Source organism: Labeo rohita, chromosome 1 (assembly GCF_022985175.1).
Source record: "Labeo rohita strain BAU-BD-2019 chromosome 1, IGBB_LRoh.1.0, whole genome shotgun sequence".
Lineage (NCBI taxonomy): Eukaryota > Metazoa > Chordata > Actinopteri > Cypriniformes > Cyprinidae > Labeo > Labeo rohita.
In genome coordinates this window covers 25,220,275-25,246,089 of record NC_066869.1, presented here as the reverse complement: position 1 = coordinate 25,246,089, position 25,815 = coordinate 25,220,275, and the positions used below count along the sequence as shown (strand labels likewise).

The window sequence follows — 25,815 nt, the reverse complement described above, 5'->3', positions numbered from 1 at the left end:
AACAGATACCTACGAGATCAAAGGCTGATATTGCGTTATCACACTCAGGTGCTGTGTTCCTGATAAACATTCAGCTCATTAATCATAAATCATTTCAGCGCTGTTGTTTTTATATGAAAATAAATATGATGAACAAGACACTCAGAGTACTTGCTATTTAATTCCATATTAAAGGAGTATTTATCATCGATTTTTACTTTAATACAAACGTGTATTTTAGATTTTTATAGAAATATGACAACAATCACATATATCACGCAGAGATCGCACTGGCATAGTGTTTGGGAATATTCATGCACAATTTAAACACATAACCATATTATATTAGACTAAAAAATAAAACATTTTAGAAAAGAACGGCAACGTCACGGTAGTCTGAACCAATGAGCTTTAAGCTGTGTCGTCATCCAGTCGTTTCCCATCGTGCTATTTGTCGGTGGAGAGCTACTGCGCCCGACTGCGCAATCCGACACAGCCGCCTCGCAATCGCGAGAGTTTTTTGACACACGTCAGCATGACATCAGAGCAAGGCGGACGTAACTCAGACAAATTTCTAACCGGCATGCATCTTGCGGTGATCACCGGTGATCAATTCTGCGCAGAATTTGCTGATCTCAAAGAACCTAGTCTCTCAGAGCAGCAGGTCACTCCACAGAGAGTAGAGAGGGGCAAAGCAAGCAGAGCTCATTTGCATTTAAAGGAACAGTCTCTCAGAATGGGATGATTTTTGCAGAGCTCATATTGACAAGGTAAAAAGGGTGTTGTTTTACACAACCACTAGGAATTTTTAACAAAAGTATATTATAGACTTTTCACTAAGACCCTAAAGAATCATATCAACTTGTGGAAAATAAGCATCCGATGACCCCTTTTAAACACTGTATTAATTGAAAACAATATTATTTTTTGTTATATAGACAGCGTTGGGAACGTTACTTTGGAAATGTAATAGGTTACAGATTACTAGTTGCCCTATTCAAAAAGTAATGATCAGTGTAACTATTTCAATTACCTTAATAAAGTAATGTAACACTGCATCTAGCAATGCCTTGGGGAAAAACAAACAAACAAACAAAAAAAGTAATAAAGGATATACACAAATCCAAATAAGAAATTAAACAGTTATCAAATAAACATATGTCCTAAACTCCTGAAACATTGAAAAGAATAGTAAAATAATGCGTGCGTGGCACAACTCTTTTGCAATTATTAACTTATGCATCATGTAGACGCCTATGCTGCAACACTTGTGGAAGTCTCCATTACACGTCACCACCCCGCACATCACCACGGGCCTTTTATGTCCTATCAATCATGTTGCACGCCCGTATGAGTTCATTCACACATCCGTGTGTGTCTGGATCTTATGGCTGCGTTGCGCGCGCGCGCACACACACGCAACTGCTGGCTTTTTTGTATCACTCTTTTCGTGACGGAATCATAGAGAGGACAGAGGGAGTTTAATTGAATAAGGGAGCAGAAGAGAGAGAGAGACACAGAAACAGAGAGTGAGAGGGACTCGATGTGGCCATACAGGCTGCGGAGTGTTTATTTATTTGTTCTGGCTCCCCCTTTTCTTTCTTTGTTACTATTTTTCAACTGATTTTCCAAAATGAGGTTAAAAGTTGGATTCATCCTTCGAAGTTTACTGGTCATCGGCACGTTTTTGGGGCTGGTTTTGCTTTGGTCTTCCCTGACACCGAAGGCGGTCGACGACAACCCGTTTGCTGGTTTACAGGTAAAGTATCGCTTTAATATTCTTTAGTTATCTTGATGCGTGAGTGTTTTCGCTGTGCTGTTACGCTGTTAATTTCACCCTGTGTTAGTATTCAGCTGACTCGGCTAGCATGATGATTAGCATGCTAACTGCTGCGGTTGTCATGGAGATGAGCAGCGAGAACTGACCGATGAATTGTAACAGACACAGACGTTTATATTTACCCTGAAATGTACCTAAATATGTGTTTCCATTCAAATGAACGGAAAACACGCAGATATGGCGGTAAGCTGCTAGCACGGAGAGCTAAATGTTGCTCTCTGCATCCCCATAAGTGTCAAATTCAGCGAAAACCCGGAAGGTCGTTACTGTAGTTACTGTTTTTTATTTGAGACGCGCGTCATTTATTTTAAAATCCCATGCAAAGCAGCTGTTTTCAAGTAAAATATGTTTATTTACGGTGATCTGTCAAGGTGGTTTGCTGTTTCAAAGCCGATTATCGACTAAAGGGGTCTTCAAAATTGAATAGGGGGTCGCTACGTTTGCAGACTGAATTAAAGGCCGAATACCAGCTCGACATAAACATTTGTACACCGACACACACTTCCATACTTTTACAAGAGAATGTGTAGATATTTAATTGTGAGCGCACTGACACGTGGCACCCTTGACAGCTTTCTGTCAGTGGCTGTAACAGCTGTCTGTTTTCCTTGGCTTGTCATTCTGGCGTTGTAGCTAACGTTGGATTAATTGCACACTACTTTAAACCGAGCATAAATTACTTGTATTGAGTCTCTAATTTGTTTACACGCTTCTGTTTAGGTTGTTTGCATAATGGTTTCGTATGTAAAATATTACTTGAAAGTTAACCCTGTAAAGCTGACGTGAAATAGTAGTCGGAGTTTATATTTTATAAATGAAACAGTCTATTGAACCAAAACAAAATATATAAAAAAGTTTACATATGTGTTTCTTATTGAGTATCATTTGATACATCAGGCTCATAAAGTAGGATATCTTACATAGAGATCTCAGCTTAAAATGTAAATCAGTGAGATTTTTATAACAGCATAGCATACATCTTACATAAAATGCACACAGATGTCAGGTGTATATCTCTATTGCCCAATAATATGTCTTTGTAAGATGAAATTTTATGTTTTTATGATGAAATCTCTGTGGCTTTTATTGTGGGACAAAACAATAGTGCAATACAGTGACGACTGAGAAATGGACACATAAACATTCCTTAAATGTTTGATGTATCATAACGTTTTTTCTTTTAAAAAAGCATAGTATAGATACTCAAGTAAACCGAAGTTGATTCTGTCTAGTAAATGTTCATATTAAGTTATTCATACATTTGCTGTATAAAAATCGTTAAGGATTTCAAAATGAAAACATGTGCACTACAATCTGTAACTATAAAAAACTATATTTTTAGAATTATACTATGAGTTCTATTTGCTTAGATTGTGTACAACAGGTTTTTAAGCAAAGTTTTGATCGTGTTGATATTTCATGTATTAAATATGTGTGTGTGTAGGGTTAATGTACTTCTGTTTAAACTAGTAACACTTCTTCCAAACTCCATCGCTTTGTCTCATATTTGTCTCATTTCATAGGCGAGAGATGCAGGTAAAGGTTTGCAGCCCAACCCTCCCAATAATGACATTGCTGACCAGTTCAAGCCGGTTGTTCCTTGGCCCCACGTTGAAGGAGTTGAGGTCGATCTGGAGTCCATCCGCCAGAAAAATGGTGACAAGCCAAACCCTGCATTCAAAGCCCAGAACCAGCAGAATGTCATCCAGAAGCAATACGTCACCTTTAAGCCTCACACCAATCCGTATAGTGAACCTGTGTTAAAGAAAGGAATTCTGGGCAACTTTGAGCCTAAAGAACCTGAGCCTCAAGGGGTTCAAGGCGGACCGGGAGAGGGCAGCAAACCGTTCGTACTGGGACCAGAATACAAAGATTCTGTCCAGGCCAGCATCAAGGAATTCGGCTTTAATATGGTAGCCAGCGACATGATCTCTCTGGATCGAACCGTTGGCGACTTACGGCATGAAGAGTGAGTATGAAGACGCAGGCTGTTTTGATTTGCGATTGTATTTGGTTGTGTGTAAGGGAAGAATGTGGGTGTGGTGGTAACTTTGGGGTTTTGGACATGTTTTGCATTGTTTCTAAAGGGTTTTTGTTTCATGAGATATTAACTGGATGATCCTTTCTTGTTTTAACATGTGTTTGACTACAGTTTTTATTTAAAAAAACTATTTACTTACGTTTTTAAAGATGCTCAGGCCAAACACACTATAGACAGTCAGGTTTTCCAAGTTATTTTTGTCATCACACCCAGAAAGATGAAAACGATAATGACACACCTTTTCAAACAATCTATTTCAGTTGCATAGTAGACAACAACCCACCTGCCTTTTAGCCACGTCATTTCTCCTTTTACAGGACACACTAACAGCAAATACCTATTTAGTTTGCTCATGGTACTAGGGCTGTCAAACGATTAATCGCAATTAATCCCATACAAAATACAAAAAGTTTGAGCTTGCCTTATATATGTGTGTGTACTGTGTGTAATTATTATGTATAAGTAAATACACACAAATTAATGTATATATTTAAGAAAAATGTGGTATTTATGTATGTTTTTTTTTAAATATATATAATATAAATTATATAAAATTATAATAAATACATATGCTTGTAAATATTTCTTAAATATATACATGAATGTGTTTGTATTTATATATACATAATAATTACACACATATTAGGCAAACTCAAACTTTTATTTCCTATTTGATTAATCTTTTGACAGCCCTACATGGTACTATCGTAATATCATGATTTTTGTGATGCAACACCATGGGACATGTACGTGCCTTCTAATATAAAAAGTGTACTGTATTGCAGTACATTAAGGGATGTGTCTTATACCCATTTCACTTAGAGGACAGTCAGTACTCAAAAGTTAATGTTCTGCTCTCTATTTATGTTCCTGACGTTAAATAGGATCGGCATCATGGCCATAATTCAGCCACCGAAATGTTGTTTGGCCACGTCACAGCTGAATGATAAGCTGCAGTCTCTCTCATTAACTCCCCTCAAGCTGGAAAGCTGGATTATCTGCCTGAGACTGCTTTATGAATTCGTACAGCTTCAGAAGTGACCTGAGGCTTTAACAACAGGTCTAACTTCATGTTTGACCCTTGTAGGTCATCCAGTTTGGAGACAAACTCATTGCTTAATAGGATCTCCTTTCTGGCATAGTTATGAAACTATGTGTTTTACTATCAACTATGAGTTGATTATAAAAACAACCTGCAGTTTAATCATTACTGCAGTTTTATGGCACTGTAGTCAGTGCCACTCCTTTTGCAGAGAGCTTGAAAGGTGGGTTTTAAAGAGATAGTTCAGCCGAAAAAGATATGGTCATTATGTGCTTATGTCATTCATCATGTACTGTATGATTTTTGTTCTTAAAGGAGAAGTCCACTTCCAACACAAATATTCACATATAATGTACTCACCCCCTTGTCATCCAAGATGTCTTTCTTTCTTCAGTTGTAAAGAAATTATGTTTTTTTCAATATAATGGACTTGTATGGCAGCCCGATTTTGAACTTCCAACATTCAGTTTAAATGCGGCTTCAAACGATCCCAGATGCGTTTGTAAGCGATCCGAGGAAGAAGGGTCTTATCTAGCGAAACGATTGGTTATTTTCATTAAAAAAATACAATTTAAACACTTTTTAATCTCAAACGCTCGTCTTGTCTTTTTCTCCATGAACTCTGTGTATTCTGACTGAAGAGTAGGGCTGTCAAACCGTACCAGGTTCGGTACTTTCGGTACTGAAATTTTAAAAACTTTCATTTCCCGCTCACATCTGAGTGCTGTTGAGCCGATTTTTAAACATCGCTGATTGGCTGATTTCAAATGCTCCTGTTGTGCTTATTTGTGAGCACTCGGTGAGGAACATGAAGCGCTTGTCATTGTAGCCAATCACAGTCATGTCTGTTGAGCCCGTGAACACTATGGCCAATCAGAAATGTTTAAAAATCAGCTCAACAGCGCTCAGATGTGAGTGGGAAATGAACGTTTTTAAAATTTCAGTACCGAAAGTACCGAACCCGGTACCGTTTGACAGCTCTACTCAAGAGACTTAGGGTCGAAAAACTCCAATTGTATTTTCTCCCTCAACTCATCCTACATCGCTGCAGAAGTTCCAACCCAGTTTTTTTTATGTGAACATGCAAAGAAGATCAAACACCCTTAACAAAAAAAGGTAAAACAGCAATATAGGATGATTTCGAAGTTGATGGAGAACATGAGATCAAAATCGGGGCACCATAGCAGTCCATTATATGGAGAAAAATGCTGAAATGTTTTCCTCAAAAAACATAATTTCTTTACGACTGAAGAAAGAAACACATGAACCTCTTGGATGACAAGGGGGGTGAGTACATTATTTGTAAATTGTTCTCCTTTAAGATATTTTAAGAAACCTGTTTTATTGTAAGGTCAATGGGAAACCAAACTTTTATGTTACCAGGATTCTTACAAATATCTTTTTATGTTACACAATCATACGTTTGTAACGACATTAATCAAATTCAGGAACATTAATTTAATTTCAGTTTAGTTCAGTCATGCTCATTCATTCAGATGTGTTGTAATGCCTCTACTACATGTTTTGACTCAATGCCAGGATGTCTTTTAATACAAGCATATGCATGCTTGCTTAAACTCACTTCCTCTTTTCTCTACGAAAAAACAACTTTTTCTTGTAGAGAAATCTGGATAGTGTCTGGACCCAAGTCAGGGCTGAAACAATGGACACTGCTGTTCTTTGGTACAGGCAGGGTGTAAAGGTGTGCAACAGCTTAAGAACTTGCAGTATTTGCACTAAATGTTACTGGGAACAGAAAAACCTGATCATTAGTTGGTAAATAGCCCTTTCAAGCTGATCAGGTGTGTGACATTTCAAAGTGCAACCGAGCTTAGTTCGGTTAGATGTATTTAACTTTCTCAGACTTATGTTGATTTAGACCAGAACGTGAATACATTAGGGCATTTGTATTGGATGTATTTCGTTTTGGGATATTGAATGGTTGGTGAATGTACAGAGTGATGCCAACTTTTGTCTGAAGATGTCAGTGTTTTGTTTGAAGTGATGTTTTTGAATTTAGTCATGCCTCATAAGACAAACACATTGAAGCATGTTAACAGTGAAACATTTTGTCATTTTAATTCTGGTATCTTTGCTGGCGCATCCAGGTTTTTTGAGGCAGTCATTTGGGCCTTGTGAAAATGACATTGCTCATTGCAACATGAAAGAAAACAGAAAAATATTCATTCATCTATTTGTATGCTTTTAATCCTTCCACAAATCAAACACAAACATATTCTAGCCTATTGATTTTGATTTGAGTAAAATAAGGTCATTGTGGTTAACATTACTGGAAGAAATCCTAACTGTAACTCTTGTTTTGAGTTTTAAAGCCGACTTCAATTTTAAAGACTTCAACCACCACAAGGATGTGGGTTTATGTGCTTCATAATTCTAACAACATTTGTAGTTCTTCTGTGGTAACTTCTTAGCAGCTTAAGTTTTTAAAACTCACATTTCATGTGTGATTTATATTCTAGAGCAAAACATCAAAGTTTCTTCAAGTAATCTCTTCAACACCATATTTTACACACAGATAAAAAACTACTATTCAAACAACCCAACAGAAATTCTCAAGGGATCAAATGATAAATTAGCCCTCTGAGTTGGCCTACAATTTGACGTCACGACCGAGCATTACCTCAGAGACTCATTGCTAAAATTAGCCAAAACATGCAACTAAATAGGATCCGTCGCCGTAGTTTTGAAGAACGGTTAGCACGAAGATGGTGACAGCTTGTTTGTGAGTAGTGCAGCACACCCTGATCTCCAGTGAGAATGAACGTCATGGGAGTGAGTTGCTCTTCCAGTTGAGTAGCTTTACCGTGCCATGTAAGACAAGTTAGGCCTTACACTTACATGTGACGTTAAAAGAAGCTAAACTGCAATAAGAATAAAAACTGCAGTACGTTGCAGACAGGAAGCAATTTTTGTATCGTTTTAGGAGGGAAATTGTGTGAGTTAAACATAATGAGTTTAATCTAGCCAAAATCACATGCTAGGCTTAGGCAAATGTCCTATTTACTTTACGCGTCAAGAGTTTCTTCATACATTTTCTATTTTCTAAGCTGCTTAAGCTTTTACTTTAAAACTCCTGTTTGCACTATATTAGAATCTGTACATAAACGAAACCCTAGTGCAAATAACCCACCTGGACTCGACAAACAAAGCCAAGTTGTTTCATTATTATGCTTTTTTGTGCTCATTCTTCAATTTCATAGCTCAAGTAGGCCTCTTGTTGTATCTTTTTTCCAACTACCTCCATATGAGCCTAAAACTTTTTAAAAATAAGACTGAGTTTGTGCAATTCATACTGTAGTTTACACAACATTTCTCCTCCAGTCAAACACACAATTGTCACTTATTTACTGAAAGTGAATGAAACTCGATGAAGAAACTTAACTTCGAGCTTAGAAAGAGAATGAGGAAGTGTGTTTGGGCATTGCTCTCCCTTTATACAGAGGAAACAGTGTGCAAAGTTGCTGTTTCCTGTCTCACAAATTGCTTCCACAGGATGGAGGTGGATGCAAGTGTGTATGAATGTACTGCTACTGTGTAAGTGCACACCATGAGATCAGATCCACAACAACATTTACTTCCAATATAGTGTGCGTTATAACTATGCATATTTGTCTACAGGTGTAAATACTGGCACTATGATGAAAACCTCCTCACCTCCAGTGTGATCATTGTTTTCCATAATGAGGGCTGGTCCACACTGATGAGGACGGTGCACAGCGTCATCAAAAGAACCCCAAGGAGATACCTGGCTGAGATCGTCATGATTGACGACTTCAGTAACAAAGGTAGTGTGAACATTGTTTTCATTTCGTCATCAAATACTCTACATAGCATATGTGTGTATTCTGTGCCTGGCACTTTTTAAAACAAAGCACAGGTACCGGCATTAGTTTGTCAAAAAAAAATAAAAATAATAAGTAATAATAAATAAAAAGTAATATTTACAATGCAAACATGGAAAAGAAAGGTGCGCTGATGCCAGTGTTTCTTAATAATCACAAAGGATACATAAATGTTTTCACTTGTTTCAGGGAGGAGCTACCTTAAATAAATTACAACATAACATTTTTCATTAGTCAGTACTGTGAGAATCGGTATAGATATTTCAGTAATTGGAAGTAGTGTTGCTTTTTTTTACATCCTCTGCACATTTTATTGTGTTGCAACAGCCAAATAAACAGAAGCAATAATGAAACACACTTTCCTGTCCACCTTATCAAATGTCTGAATCGAAGTGAATTGGCGGTCTTGTCTATATGGTAATTTCAAAGAAATTATTTAAAAGAGTTTATCAGTTTATTAAAGTGAAAAGTCGATCACTTTTTTCTTCTTAGTTATAGACTTTATATTTGCAAGTTCTCTAATTTTATTGTGCTTTTTGTGAATTCAGATGTAATTAGCTAAACGTGTATAAGATAAAAGTAAATTAGATAATCTGATGTATCTTTCTGATGCTGATTCTTATTTAATTGAAGTTGTGAAGAAATGTAAGTCGAGATACACTGCCATTCAAAAGTTTGGGATCAGTAAGATTATGCTCATCAAGGTTGCATTTACTTGATCAAAAATACAGAAACACTTTAATATTGTGAAATATTATTACAGTTTAAAATAATGGTTTTCTATTTTGATATATTATAAAATATGATGTATTCCTGTAATTCAAAGCTGAATTTTCATCAGCCATTACTCCAGTCTTCAGTGTCACACGATTTTTCAGAAATCATTCTAATATGCTGATTTATTACTTTTATTAACAATGTTGGAAACAGTTGTGCTGCTTACTATTTTTTGGAACCTGTCATTCTTTTTTAGGATTCTTTGATGAATAAAAACATAAAAAATACAGTATTTATTTAAACCAGAAATCTTTCTGATAATAAAAGCCTTTGCTATTACACAAACTTTTAAATGGTAGTTTATATTGTTTCAAATCATTTATATTTTAAATAAATGCTGTTTTTTAACTTTTCATGTATTAAAGAATCCTGAAAAAAAGGTTCCAACAAAACATTAAGCATCACAACTGTTTTCAACATTGATAATAAATCAGCGTATTATAATGATTTCTGAAGGATCCTTAAAGGAGAACTCCACTTCCAGAATAACAATTTACAAATAATTTACTGACCCCCTTGTCATTCAAGATGTTCATGTCTTTCTTTCTTCAGTTGTAAAGAAATTATGTTTTTTGAGGAAAACATTTCAGCATTTTTTCTCCATATAATGGACTGGTATGATGCTCCGATTTTGAACTTCCAAAATGCAGTTTAAATGTGCCTTTAAATGATCCCAAATACGGTTGTAAACGATCCCAGCTGAGAAAGAAGGGTCTTATCTAGCATAACGATCGGTTATTTTAATAAAAAGAATACAATTTATATACTTTTTAATGTCAAACGCTTGTCTTGTCTCACTCTGCCTGGACTGTTTTTGTTCCGGTTCATGACAGTTAGGGTATGTCTTAAAACTCTCATCTCATGTTCTCCCTCAACTTCGAAATCTTCCTATATCGCTGTTTTACCTTCTTTGTTAAAGGGGTCATCAGATGCCCATTTTTCACAAGTTGATATGATTCTTTAGGGTCTTAATGAAAAATCTACAATATACTTTGGTTAAAAATTCTCAATGGTTGTGTAAAACAACACCCTTTTTACCTTGCCAAAATCAGCTCTGCAAAAATCATCTCATTCTGGTCGAGGCTGCTTTAAATGCAAATGAGCTCTGCTCACCCAGCCCCTCTCTTCTCTCTGTGGAGAGACGAGCCTGTTTACTTTAGCCGCATTTAGCCGCGTTTAGCCGTTAAACTTGCTAACTAGCGCATTATTAGGAAAGGTGATCGCAAAGATTCATAAAAAACCCTTATACTCACTTCTGCTGTAAGTGAAGCTGGATAATGAATGATTTGCGCGAGCATAGATGGATATATGTAGATCGGGAGGCGCATTCTCTTCACAAACAAACGTAATCTACTGCATCTTCAGCGCCTCAGATGTCGGGAGTAAATGACGGCCACTATGTTCATTATTACATCCAGCAACACAACACCTCAATCACTCAATCAAAGATATTCTTGTCTAACTTACTGTAACAGCTGATCTAAGGTAAAACGGTCATGTCAGTCAACTATCGTGGCAGCGGCCTCTGTCGGTGTGACGCCACAATGACAGGCATCTGAGAATGGCTCGATATTAAAAAAAAGGGAATATTATTTTTACAGATTAATTAAAAACCACTGCATGGATTTTTATCATTATAGGGTAGATTTGTACATACACTGCCAACACACATTAATGTTCAAACAACATGTAAAAGTGAACTTAGCATCGATGACCCCTTTAAGGGTGTTTGATCTTCTTTGCATGCTTTCTTTGCAAAGACTGGGTCGAAACTTCTGTAGTGATGTAGGATGATTTTGAAATGATTTTTGAAGTTAAGGGAGAAAATACAATTGGAGTTTTTCGACATACCCTAACTTTCTTGAGTCAGAATACACAGAGTTCAGGAAGAGAAAGGCAAGATGAGTGTTTAAGATTAAAAAGTATTTAAATTGTATTTTTTAATGAAAATAACCGATCGTTTCGATAGATAAGATCCTTCTTCCTCAGCTGGGATCGTTTACAACCACATTTGGGATCGTTTTAAGCCGCATTTAAACTGCCTTTTTGAAGTTCAAAATTGGAGGACCATACCAGTCCATTATATGGGAAAAAAAAAATGCAGCAATGTTTTCCTCAAAAAAAAAACATAATTTATTTACGACTGAAGAAAGAAAGACATGAACATCTTGGATGACAAGGGGGTGAGTACATTATATGTGAATCTTTGGTTTGAAAGTGGACTTCTCCTTTAAGACTGGAGTAATGATGCTGAAAGTTCAGCTTTGCATCACAGGAATAAATTATTTTTTTGCTATATACTTGTAAAAACAGTTAATTTTACAGGGAAATAATATTTCACAATTTTACTGTTTGTTCTTCTGGATTTTTGAAAAAAAAAAAAAAAATGCGGTCTTGATAAGCATAAGAAACATCTTTAAAAACCATCAAAAATCTTACCCCAAACTTTTGAACAGCAGTGTAAATGTTTTTTTTTTTTTCATATTGTGATGTATATCCGAGTAATACAGATTATTAAAAAAATATTAATAATAAATAATAGTATGACAGGAACTATCCACTTGTTTTTGATTGGATACAGGCAAATCCACCAAATGCGAGCTTGGGGTCGACAGTAAGAAAGGGGTGGGGTTTAAGCAAACTAAATAATAGGGGTTATGCGCAACAGATTTCCGTATTCTGCTAAACAGGTCTTGTTGCTTCCGGTTCACATGTTTTGCATGCCTCGTTAAATATGAAGCTGTTTTATGCACGATGCCTTCAGAGTAGACACTAAAGATGATCGTAACCAATGTACATCACATATGTGGATTGATTTTATTCTTTTCACTAACATTTATATATAAAAATTTAATAAAACATCAACAGTAAAAACAGCTAGCTAGTTTAACTAATTACCTTAAATGTCCATCGATATCGCCATTATTTATTAGAGCTACTAACACGTTCTCTGACAAGCGGTAGCAATGAGACCTGTTTTCGTGATTTGGTCAGGTGACGTTCGACATATACATTGGAGAAATTGGACATGCATCACTAGAGAAGTCTGTTGTTTTACTGGAAGATTAAATTTTGAAATTTTATTCAAGAATTATAGGAATGAATGAATGAATGAGTGATATGCACAGATAAATTGTTCACAATAAAATAAACCTGCATTTACATAGCTCATAATTTTAATGTAGAGAAGCTGTAGTGGTCCAGAATACCTGAAAAAGTTTTAATGTCCATCCCTATTTAAGATCATTTTTCAAAATATGACTGTTTTGGATCATCACTGTCTTTTAGCAGTTACTGGTTTTTCAGGTTTAAGAAAGTAAAGAATGGTTTTAGGTTTGATACCCCTCTCTAGAGAGTCTATTCTGTACTCCTAAGTGAAAGAGACATATCATTACCACAACCTGTAGGCGGTCTGCCTGAAGACTAATGCTAGCCACTTGTTCATTAATATGGGGCAAGCAGACTGTTGCTGAATGGAGATCATTACTCTTTAAGAGATCGCTCACAGGGGAACTATGAATGAATGCAGACTTGGCCGATAAGAATCAATAAAGGGCAGATAGGCTCAGAATGTTTCATGCATTTGATAATAAAGGTCAGTAAAACTTTGTTCAGGCCGCACACAGTTTCGATTTGTTTTTCAAATGCAATCTTTAGGGCTGACTATCTGCATTTTTTTTTTTTTGTTTGTTTTTTTTTTGCAAGTGATCAAACTGGATCCACTTGCTCAGACATAATTAATGTCTAGTATATCTACACTGGTTGCTATAGTAATGATGTAGGTGTGAGCAATATGCCAATAACTTTCTTTTACAACTGAGTAGCAAGCCATAATTAAAGGGGTCATCGGATGCTAAGTTCACTTTTACAAGTTGTTTGAACATTAATGTGTGTTGGCAGTGTATGTACACATCTACCCTGTAATGATAAAAATCCATGCAGTGGTTTTTAATTAATCTGTAAAAATAATATTCCCTTTTTTTTTAATATCGAGCCATTCTCAGATGCCTGTCGTTGTGGCGTCACACCGACAGAGGCCGCTCCCACGATAGTTGACTGACATGACCGTTTTACCTTAGATCAGCTGTTACAGTAAGTTAGACAAGTTAGACACCTCCATTTTTTGATGCCGGAGCGGGGATGTAAGTTAAACAAGAATTGAACGATTGAGGTGTTGTGTTGCTGGATGTAATAATGAATGTAGTGGTCGTCATTTACTCCCGACATCTGAGGCGCTGAAGATGCAGTAGATTACGTTTGTTTGTGAAGAGAATGCGCCTCCCGATCTACATATATCCATCTATGTTCGCGCAAATCATTCATTATCCAGCTTCACTTACAGCAGAAGTGAGTATAAGGGTTTTTTATGAATCTTTGCGATCACCTTTCCTAATAATGCGCTAGTTAGCAAGTTTAAATGCGGCTAAAGTCCCAACAATGACTGATTGCAGAACAGCAGAACCATACGTCACAGCAGTCACACGGCAGCAACGCTGCGGCAGCAGGCTCAGACGGTAGTGGGCGGAGTCTCCGTCGCAGATCGGAAAAGGGTGAAAATAGCAATAAGTGATCAACTTATATTTTTTCTTGTCCTTTTCTTATTTTTAATGTTGTTATTGTTATTTGAAGAAAAAATAAAAATAATTATGAACACCAGAATTTGCTCTACTTATCTTTGTGGAGCGTTTCAAAGTTAAAGCTGTTAATGTTAAGTTCGTATTATGTATATGAGTGCTCGCGCCTGTTTATATATACACATATATACATACACGAAATTACTATTAACCGTAAGATACAGTTACACTATTAACTGTAATATACTGTATGTATGTATGTACATGCATACACACACACACACACACACACACATATCGTATCTTACAGTTAATAGTGTAACTGTATCTTACGGTTAATAGTAATTTCGTGTATGTATATATGTGTATATATAAACAGGCGCGAGCACTCATATACATAATACGGACTTAACATTAACAGCTTTAACTTTGAAACGCTCCACAAAGATAAGTAGAGCAAATTCTGGTGTTCATAATTATTTTTATTTTTTCTTCAAAATAACAATAACAACATTAAAAATAAGAAAAGGACAAGAAAAAATATAAGTTGATCACTTATTGCTATTTTCACCCTTTTCCGATCTGCGACGGAGACTCCGCCCACTACCGTCTGAGCCTGCTGCCGCAGCGTTGCTGCCGTGTGACTGCTGTGACGTATGGTTCTGCTGTTCTGCAATCGGCCCTATCTCGCTAAAGTAAACAGACTCGTCACATCACAGAGAGAAGAGAAGGGGTGGGGCAAGCAGACCTAATTTGCATTTAAAGCAGCCTCGACCAGAATGGGATGATTTTTGCAGAGCTGATTTTGGCAAGGTAAAAAGGGTGTTGTTTTACACCACCATTAAGAATTTTTAACCAAAGTATATTAGAGACTTCATTAAGACCCTAAAGAATCAAATCAACTTGTGGAAAATTGGCATCCGATGACCTCTTTAATATGTGCAGGCAGAAAGCTGGAAAGTTTTCCTCTGCATGTTATATCGCTAATGCCATTGCCGTGGTGCTCATTAGGTACATTAGACGATACCCTGCCATTCAAAACTTTGGGATCATTAAGATTTTTAATGTTTTATTTTTTTTTAAAGAAGTCTCTTATGCTCATCAAAGTTCCATTTATTTGATAAAAAAATACATGGAAAAAAATAAGATTTTTAAATATTATTGCAATTCAAAATAACAGTTTTCTGTTTTAATATACTTTTAAAATATGATTTATTCCTGTGATCAAAGCTGAATTTTCGTCAGCCATTACTCCAGTCTTCAGTGTCACATGGTCCTTCAGAAATCTTCCTAAAATTCTGATTTATTATCAATGTTAAAAACAATTGTGCTACTCAGTATTTTTTGGAACCTGTGATACCTTTTTCAGGATTGCTTAATAAATAAAAAATAAAAAAGAACAACATTTATTCAAAATAGAAATCTTTTGTAAAAAGTCTTTACCATCATTTTGTATCAATTTAACACATCCTTGTTAAATAAAAGTATTAATTTCTTTTAAACTAAGAAATAACGAAATAATTTACTGACCCGCAGGGCTTGAAATGAACTTTTTAACTTGGTAGCACTGGTGCTTCCAAATTCAAAAAGTTAGGAGCACCAAATAAAATTTAGGAGCACCCAAAGAATATTAAAGAGCACCACAACTGCCAGTTGAGAGGAACGGCCAGCAACATCCTGATGATTAATAGCTTCACCAGTCAAACCTGATTCTGAATTCTTTACCACACACTTCTTTTTAGTAATTCTGATGCAATTCTGATTGCCGATGCTTTACAAACAAATGGGCTATTTTAATAATTATTTATTGCCTTAAGAAAGGGACAAGAAAGAATGAAAATATGAGTACATGGACAAGATGTTTATTTTCTATATTACAGGTCAAACTCTCTGTAGCCATTTAAATTAGAGGCTACCACTGTATTTTTAAACTTAATCCACCCAAAGATGCTGAATGTATGAGCCATTTCTGATTTAAATTGGATTATGATTTCAATATCTGAAGCAAAAACAGAATGGTGTGACAGAATTTAGCTTTGTGAAATTATGCTACATAAAACACCTGAGCTTACTGAACTTACTCCGCGCACACTTCAAATGTAAGCGCATGTCAGAACTTCACGCCAATGAAATGTTTGCGCGTCAAGGTTTAAAGCACATGCAAATAATGTACTTGTGTGATTGCTAATAAGTGCAGTGTTTAGTGGGTGGAATTCTGTTGCTGAGTAAACATTTGGTGTGAATTTATGTCGCGTGAGACAGAGGCGCCACAACTGCAACTGATAGAATGTGCGCTGTAGCGCGATAGGCTTACTTCATTTCTTCAATAATAGCAGATTGTAGGGATATTTTAATCGTAAAAAATCAAAAATGTTCATATCGCATACTACCCCTAATTTCAATGCAGTGCAAATCTGGAACAGAGACTGGTTGAAAAAAACATTTGGAGCAAAAACCGGCCAGTTCCGAGTTCCAACGGAGCACAATGTGAGTGATTGACGGCTTATATCTAAAATCTGCATTAAAGCTAAGAATGTAAAGATGAAGTTTAATTGGTTATATAAGCTAATGTTGGATAGAACGTCTCACTGTATCAGTTCACAGCAGTCATATACTGTGCGGTACTCATTGAAAGTTTTGTAAAGAGATGAAAACAAGTCGCACAACAACAATTACTAACACTCGTACAAATACTGATCCCAAACTTTTAAACAGCATTATAAACCTGATCTGACAGTTTATGTGATTGCTTATATGTTTTCTCTCATTAGCTCATCTTAAAGAGAGGCTGGAGGACTACATAAAACAATGGAATGGGTTAGTCAAAGTGTTCCGCAATGAGAAAAGAGAGGGTCTGATCCAGGCCAGGAGCATAGGAGCCCGTAAAGCCACTCTGGGACAGGTTAGGGCCCTATTATCAACACATTGTTTAATGGGTCTACATTATTGTGATTTGCTTGAGTCACACTTTAGTTCTGTCCTTAGGTGCTGATCTACCTCGATGCTCATTGTGAAGTTGGGGTGAACTGGTACGCCCCACTGGTGGCCCCCATTTCAAAAGACCGGTATGATTTAAACTATAGGATGATTTTGTGTCCACTGAAAGAGACTTTGAGAATGCATTTATTCTTTAAATAATAATGTAAATTTAGTTTAAAATGCAAGTGCAGTGTTCTAGAAGTGTACTTTTTGTACTTTATGTATAATATGATACCATATTTTTAAGAGAGCGGTTTAAATTTGATGACTCTAAAAAAGGTCATGTGGTGTAACCTAAAAATGAATTGTTATATTTTCCTTGCATCTAGAATACAGGTGAGTGTGCACATCATTAAACGATTTTTTTTTTTTTTAAGTTTTTTATATGTATATATAAATATCATGATTGCATAAATATCATTAGTTTTTCATCAGTTTTGTGGAGTTGCACCACATGACATAAAATCTGAAATCTTGTATTGTCATAAAAAGGTCAAATTATTTGATATTTAAGACACTTTTAAGTGTTATCAGGGGACTACTCTATGAAATAGTCCTGTTTTATGTTTCTGCACACTGATTGGACGATGTTAACAAGTTATTCAGATAATAATATGAAATATTATTTTCCTTTCTAATGTGCTACCCAGGTATGTTTTATTTTCCTTTTTAAATCTTAACCTAAATGTATGTTGTGTTAATGTTGCAGAACGGTCTGCACAGTACCGTTGATAGATTACATAGACGGCAATGATTATACCATAGAGCCACAGCAGGGCGGGGATGAGGACGGTCTGGCGCGAGGCGCCTGGGACTGGAGCCTCCTGTGGAAAAGGGTTCCTCTGAGCAGCAGGGAGAAGGCTAAGAGAAAGCATAAGACAGAGCCTTATCGGTAAACCTCCACCCTCCCATAAGCATGATCATTAAACCCATTCTGTCTCTCTCTTGTTTTGTCTCCCCCATCCCCTTTTCCCCTTTTGTGTGTTTGTGTATGTCCATGTTTGCTTGCATGGACCTCCCCCTTGCCGCTCCTCCATCCTCTGTGGCTGCGTTCAGAACGGTGTGCACAGTGCCTCTCATAGACTCTATTAGCGGCACGACTTACACCATCGAGCCCCAGGGTGGTGGCGACGAGGATGGCTTTGCCAGAGGAGCATGGGACTGGAGCATGCTTTGGAAACGCGTACCTCTGAATAGCAAGGAGAAGCAGAAGAGACTAACTAGAACTGAGCCCTATCGGTAATTTAGACCCATAATCCTGAGCTGATTAGTGCTGACCACAATACATAAGTGGAGAGACCTTGTCGCTTACTTATAAAAACTGGTGGTGGTCTGCTTATCTCTGCTTCCTTAATGGTTTGGCTCTTATGATGCACATTAAATAATTTCTGCAAAGTGCTAAAGCTGTATACTAACTGCTATGAAGTGGTCATAAAATAATGAAGTGATTTTAACAAAATACTTCATATATTATGGCTCCACTATGGCTGCTCTGGTTTAGTCGCTCAACTACTAGAACTACTAAACTAATGACTAATAGACCTTCTTTCTGCTTCTCATTGCATGCAGTCTCCATTCAGTCTTGTTTATGATCTTCTCTCTCCTGTGATAGTGACTTAGCATAGGAGTACCCAAGTGCACATGTGCCTAGTCACCAAACAGGGGAAAGTGTGTATGCTGCTTGAATTTTTACTTGAACTTCTTTACAGTGTTATAATATGGTGTTTTCTGTTCTCTTCTCTGCAATGACATTTTTTAAAAGCTGTGTTGCTACAAGCAAGTAAAAAAGAAACACCAGAATTTTGCAGAAGGCACTAAGACAAAACATGGGCATTTTTATTTCATTTTTTGGGGGGGGGGAGCACTTTACAATAAGGTGTCAGTTTTTACCATTAGTTAATGTATTAACTAACATTAATAAACAATACATTTATTACTTTGTTAATGTTAGCTAAAAAAAAATACAGTCATTCATTGTTTGTTCATGTTAGTTCACAGTGCATTAACTAATGTTAAACAACTTGTGATTTTAATACTGCATTAGTAATTGCTGGAATTAACATTAACCAAGATTAATAAATGTTGTAAAAGCATTGTTCATTCTTAGCTGATGTTAACTAATCTAGTTAACTCATGTTAACTAACGAAACTTATTGTAAAGTGTTACCTTTTTTTTTAACTGCTTGTTTCTGTGTCTCTTTGGTTTTGTTCATACTGCAGGAAAAATCAGTTTTTTTCCCGCATAAATTTGATTTAAAAATGTTTTTCTACACCGACTGTACAAACTCAGGTTACCTGTGGTGAAAAAACACAAGTAATATGTTATGAACATTTAGGAGGAGACAGATTAGCAGATTTTTATTGCCAGTCTGAACAAAGCCTAATCTCTTAATGATGTAAAAAACTGTATTGTATGTGTGGGGAATGTAAGGGGAAACATTCCTGACAGGTAAATATGTGTGTTAGGTCTCCTGCGATGGCTGGAGGTCTCTTTGCAATAGAGAGAGATTTCTTCTTCGAGCTGGGCCTCTATGACCCAGGCCTTCAAATCTGGGGAGGAGAAAACTTTGAGATCTCCTACAAGGTAAACTTTTACTTTGAAGGTTCAGTGAGTAATATTTAGGAGGATCTATTGACAGAAATGGTGTTTGAAGACCTTACATAATGAACCGTTATGTTTTTATTACCTTACAATGAGGTGGTTACGATGGTCTCCGTACATCGAAGTAACTATTTTGCACCGCCATGCTTCTACAATAGGCCTAAACAGACAAACTGTTTCCCCACTGTGTTGTTCTTGCGAATAAAACAGACACAATTGCGAGTTATAAAGTCAGAATTGTGAGATATAAACTTGTTCTGAGAAATGCAATTGCTTGTTAAAGTAAGAATTGCAAGATTCTGAGAAATGAAGTCAGAATTGCGTGATAAACTCCAAATTGCAAGTTATAACGTCAGAACTGAGACATAAACTTGCACTTCTGAGAAATGTCAGAATTGCATGATAAAATTGCTATTGTGAGTTAGAAAGTCAGAATAGTGAGATATAAACTTTTTTATATCTTTTTACGTCATGCAATTGTGACTTTTTTTCTCAGAATTTTAAGTTTATCTCTCACATTTCTTTATAAACTCGCAATTCTGAGAACATAGTCTTTTTTTCCCCTCAAAGTTGGACTGTAACTCACAATTCTGACTTATTTTTCACAATTTTGAGTTTATATCACGCAATTCAGAATTTATAACTTACAATTGCGAGTTTATACAATTCTGAGGAAAAAAAAAGTCAGAATTTGCGAGTTCGTATCACACAATTCTGAGAAAAAAAATCTGAATTATGAGGTAAAAGGTCGCAATACCTTTTTTTAATTTTTATTCAGTGGCAAAAACAGGCTTTCATACAGAATTTTACTAGATTTTTTTGTTGTTTTTTTCCTAAGTTTGCATTCAATGATTTTTTTCCCCAAGACTTTTGTTTGCTTGCTTTTATGTTTATTTGTTCTATATTTCTCTGGTACTGATTCTGATTGGTCTCTTCAAGTTAATTCAGTCAGTTATTTCTAAATAATGATTTTTGTCCATGGCAACACTTGACTGCTCAGTGTTTTTATTGTGTGCTTGTGTTCAGTCTTACTAGCTGACTCTTCAAGTAGGATAATAAAATAATTTACTCAAATCAATACTTCATGCCAATATATTGATTTAAGTAAAAAAAAAAAAAGTAGGTTTAAAAAAAAAAAAGGGCAATACATCTTCTATATTAATTGCACAAAGCAACATATTTATCCAACTTAAGCAGTTTATTTGTGCGTGAACATTTTCTGAATTTGTGCCATGTGTGTGTGGCCTGTGTAGATATGGCAGTGTGGTGGGCAGCTTCTGTTCGTGCCATGTTCACGGGTGGGGCACATCTACCGTCTGCAGGGCTGGCAGGGAAACCCACCTCCTGCTCATGTAGGCTCTTCCCCCACACTTAAGGTTAGTTCAGCACTTTTTTTCCATAATTACACTTTTATGAATCTGAAAACAAAGTTGGGTCAGAGCTATACTTTACATTTTAAGTCCAGTCTGTAACCTCCACTCTTTTCTTTGGCTGCGTGTAGAACTATGTGCGGGTGGTGGAGGTGTGGTGGGATGAGTATAAAGACTATTTCTACGCAAGTCGACCTGAGACTCTGACGCTGGCCTACGGAGACATCAGCAGCTTGAAGAAATTCAGAGAGGAACATCGCTGCAAGAGCTTCAAGTGGTTCATGGAAGAGATCGCCTATGACATCCCTCTACATTACCCACTGCCTCCAAAGAATGTGGAATGGGGAGAGGTGCATATAAAATCAATACAAAGAAAAACACTGTTGAAGATATTGGCGTTTGTCATTATTCAGTTTTCTCTTTCAATAGATCCGTGGGTTTGAGACCAGCTACTGCATCGACAGCATGGGCCACACCAATGGTGGCAATGTTGAAATTGGGCCTTGTCATAGAATGGGTGGGAATCAGGTAAAAGAAAATGATTTAGCAGCACTACTTTGCTTCTTACAATTTGTATAGCTATTTTTTCTCATTTTATTTTGTATGCTATTCTCTAGCTCTTTAGAATTAATGAAGCAAACCAGCTCATGCAGTATGACCAGTGCCTGACAAAAGGGGGAGACGGATCTGCTGTCATCATAACACACTGCAACTTAAATGAACACACGGAGTGGAGATATTTTAAGGTATGTCACATTGGTTCCCGAATCAATAATAATATAATTTTTACAACAAATAAATAATTTTGATTGCATCAAAACATTTGGAATAATTATTTTTAGTCAAGTCCTATGCACAAATGAGCTGTATATAACACGTTACAATATGATTCAGTAGTCTAACACTAGTTTATGTCATGAAATGACAATAAAAAATGCTTCTATATTAATCTTGGTTAACTGTTAAAAATGTTGTATTATCTGTAGAATTTCAAGTTAATATACACTGTAGTTCAGAAAAGATTTGAAAAAAAAAAGTATCTTTTTCTCACCAAGGCTGCATTTATTTGATGAAAAATGCAGTAAAAATAGAAATATTGTGAAATATTATTATAAATTAAAATAACCGCTTCTGTTTGAATATATTTTAAAATGCAGTTTATTCCTATGATGGCAGAGCTGTATTTTTTTTAGCAGCCATTACTCAGTCTTCAGTGGCACATGATCCTTCAGAAATCATTCTAATATGCTGATTTGCTGCTTAGGAAACATTTCTTGTTATTAACATTAAAAACAGTTGAGCTGATTAAAGGGATACTATTATGCTTTTTCACTTTTTGAACTTTAGTCAGTGTGTGGTGTGTATCTTTGGGCATAAAAAAAGATCTACAAAGTTACAAATCTCAAAGTCCACTCCAAAGGGAGATATTTCGTTTTTTAAAAATCCCTTTTCAAGAACTACAGCAAAGGCTCCTTTGGACTACAACGTTTGTTTTCCGCATGCAATGATGTCACAACGCGGTTCATTAGAATATCATTAAATTAAATCCCGCCCACGGAAATTCAAATTGTTGTTGGTGTAGGGATGAGGTGGGGGATTAGCCTAACAATGCAGTGTGGACAGCCTTAACGAACCGCAGCACGGCAGGTATAAACACAATCATTGATTCAGAGCAGTAACGCGCAGCAGACGTGTGCAGTACAGGGGGTCGAAACACATGCCGAAGCCGCGGTCTACTCCGGTTGCCACGTCAGAGCCATAACGCGCCGCAGGCGTGTGCAGTGTGTGGTAAGAGATTTATTCATCATACAGTGTAGATAACGTTAGCTTCACTTATAACGCAGGTGTTTTTTAAAATGCATAAACTTGCACTAGAATAGGCTAGGCTAATCAGTGATGATGTTCTTTGATAATGTTAGGCTGCGTTTAGCCTTATGCTGGAGCTGGTTTCGGGCAATGAAACTAAGTATGTAAATAATTAAATACATAAGCACAATAATATCATGTATTGGCGATCTTGCAGGCTGACCACAGGACCCAGCACTACTGCAGTGTATTATTTACTCACCCTCCATGCATCCTAGGTGTATATGACTTCCTTCTTTCAGACGAATGCAATCTGAGTTATATTAAAATTTGGCTCACACAGCTCCGGGGGGTTAATAAAGGCCTCCTGTATCGAATTGATGCATTTTTGTAAGAAAAATATCCATATTTAAAACTTAAAAATCACTTTAATCTAGCTTGCGCTAACAGTTGTACACGGAACTTGCTTCTTTGACAAGGGGCGTGGCAGTACTGAAACACCGTCTAAGCTGTTCGCCAATCTCAATGCAGTGGGACAGCTAACCAATCACAACAAATTTCGTTTTTCAGAAGGTGGAACCCAGAACTAATCGAGTCATTTGTGCCAGGCTGGGAGAAATGTATTGTAATAATGTAAATTATGTTAAAAATAATCATTTTTTGAACCACCATGCATGAAAGCATGTTCTACTATACCCCCAAAACAAAATCAAGACTCTGTTAAAGAGCATAATAGGACCCCTTAAATATTTTACTAAAAAAAACATTATATTTAGATTTTTTGGCAACAAGAATGTTTAAAAGAACAGCATTTATTTTTTTATTTATTTAGGTAACAACGTAAAAATCTTTACAGTAATTTTTGATCAGTTTAATGGGTACCATAAAGGTACACTGTGTAACTTTTGGCACTCTAGTGGTAATAAACAAAACTGCATTCTTGCCGAAGACCGTTGTAGACGGAGCTACTTCTCTCTGTTTATGCATATGACGAGTCATGCAGGTAGCGGGCTATTCCGCAAACGGTTGTTGTCCTGACAGGTCTGAAGTCTTCCTAATATTATATTAAGGGCTTGTACTTGCTCATTATATAAAAGTTGTACCTTTAATTAATAAAAGTATTCATTTCTTTAAAAAAAGTTATAAACCTTTGAACAGTAGTAAAATGTAAAAACAATGTAATAACAATGAACAATATATTTAAGCAGATTAAACTAGATTCAAACTTAAATAGTGTAAAAATAGTTTTTGTTGCCTTATACCTAATTTATTAACTTTAGTGTAATGTGTAAACTTTACTCTGCACCATGCTGTATTAATTCTGATAGAACTTTTCCGATGCTTCTGATTTCTCACAGGATCTACATCGATTCACACATATACCTACAGGCAAATGCTTGGATCGCTCTGATGTCTTGCACAAAGTTTATATAGCTGACTGTGACAACAGTAAGAGCTCACAGAAGTGGGAGATGAACAACATTGTGGCGGTTTGAGAGCCAGGCTCGAATGTGCTTCAAGGATAAACACTCACTACAGCAACAGGTTTTACCAGTATACATGTGACTAATTAAGTTTTAGTCATCAGCCGAGTAACTCTGAACTCTGATCATAAACTTTTTTTCCTCCATTGAAGACAATGTTTACATCGGTTCATCCCCAGTGTCCATCGCATGGGTTTTTCTTTGGAATCTGTGGAATGGAGGGATCTACCTAAGAGAATGTTTTTCCCTTTCACAGAATGTGGACAATGTGTGCTGAGATAAATTATCTAATACCACTTTTTGTTGCTGCTCCATTATAAGATGCAGGTTGTCCATCAAGTACTGGGATGAATGCATATATTTTTTTAACACTGGACCTTCATTGTGTTTGAGATGACAACCTGCCACTTGAACTATTTTCGTCTTTGGCACAATGGCACATTTTTTGCCATATACTATGGGTATAGGATGGGAGTGGAGAGAAAAGGGAATATGGGGAATAGGATCAACAATGAAAAAAAAAAGCGATAAATTTATTTTTCTCTACTGCAATGTTTGCTTGGTTGGGTGAATAGATGTTTACTTATATGTGAAAATCAACAAATGATCATAAACTTATTCATGGCCAAAAATCATCTCAAGCATATGGAGCAAAGTTATGTTTTAAGGGCAAAAATGATTGCAATGTGTACATTTTTGTTTGTTTTGTACTATGTAAATATGATTATTTCTAAATTAACATTTTGAGATATGGTGGGCTTCCCAATGAAGGTGTAAATATCTAACTTATAATGGCTGTTTTCTCAAGAAAATAAATGGAACCTTTTTACCGGTCTGCTGATCTATTAAAGTACTCTTTTTAACAGGTTAAATGATGTTTCACCATTTAGATGAGCTGAAGTTGGCAGTTTTTATATTCTATTGGGAATGTTGCAGGTACTTTCCACAGAGTATCCTGTCTTTCCTGTAGCAAAATCATTATATGTTGGATAAAATATTAGCTAATACAACACTGAACCATGAAAACTAGGTCACTTTAAGCATGTTTAATGTTGAAGCCATGCTATTGTTTCTTTACTACAGAGTTGTATTCACAACAATTGCAAAGCTCAAATTTTAAGAAACTAAACAGGTTATAATTAGTTGCCAACATTTTGTTTTCCAGGATCCTGAAATAAAGAACCACCTCCCTTTATTAATGAGAAACTTTCATGCTATTTTGCACTCTATTCTTGGAAAGTGTCTACTAAAGTGGAAGCGATACCAGGCATTTGAATAATTACAATGGACTGTTTGTGTGCTGGTTAGGTTGTTCAAGGCAGCAGACCGAGCTTGTGCAGGAAAAGCATCAGCTGTGCAGTAGTCTCTTGGATGCAGGTGAGCAGATGTCATATGTATGAAACAGTACATCTTATTGTGACTGCGTAGAACAATATACCCAACCTAAATATAGGACCA

The 25,815-nt window shown here is 36.3% G+C and overlaps 1 protein-coding gene across 2 annotated transcripts; it reads left to right on the top strand.

Annotated features, from left to right (window-relative positions):
* Window positions 1–1,308: 1,308 nt before the first annotated feature.
* galnt7 (UDP-N-acetyl-alpha-D-galactosamine: polypeptide N-acetylgalactosaminyltransferase 7) lies at window positions 1,309–25,192 on the top strand. 2 transcript variants are annotated; one of them, XM_051106872.1, is made up of 12 exons: window positions 1,309–1,738; window positions 3,343–3,788; window positions 8,542–8,708; window positions 16,888–17,018; window positions 17,102–17,181; window positions 17,805–17,987; window positions 19,562–19,679; window positions 20,951–21,073; window positions 21,199–21,417; window positions 21,497–21,595; window positions 21,685–21,813; window positions 24,232–25,192. In XM_051106872.1, exons 1-12 carry the CDS (start codon window positions 1,613–1,615, stop codon window positions 24,367–24,369), a joined length of 1,959 nt encoding a protein of 652 aa, XP_050962829.1. In that variant the 5' UTR covers window positions 1,309–1,612; the 3' UTR covers window positions 24,370–25,192. The 2 variants fall into 2 exon arrangements, with proteins under 2 accessions (XP_050962829.1, XP_050962822.1); XM_051106865.1 differs by lacking the exon at window positions 17,805–17,987 and adding an exon at window positions 18,152–18,334 and having other exon boundaries at window positions 1,310–1,738.
* Window positions 25,193–25,815: the final 623 nt, after the last annotated feature.

Coding starts and splice junctions, on each gene's coding strand:
- galnt7 (XM_051106872.1), top strand. CDS start 1,613: ATGAGGTTAAAAGTTGGATTCATCCTTCGAAGTTTACTGGTCATCGGC. Junction 21,074..21,198: donor GCTCTTCCCCCACACTTAAG/GTTAGTTCAGCA, acceptor GGCTGCGTGTAG/AACTATGTGCGGGTGGTGGA. Junction 21,814..24,231: donor CGGAGTGGAGATATTTTAAG/GTATGTCACATT, acceptor GATTTCTCACAG/GATCTACATCGATTCACACA.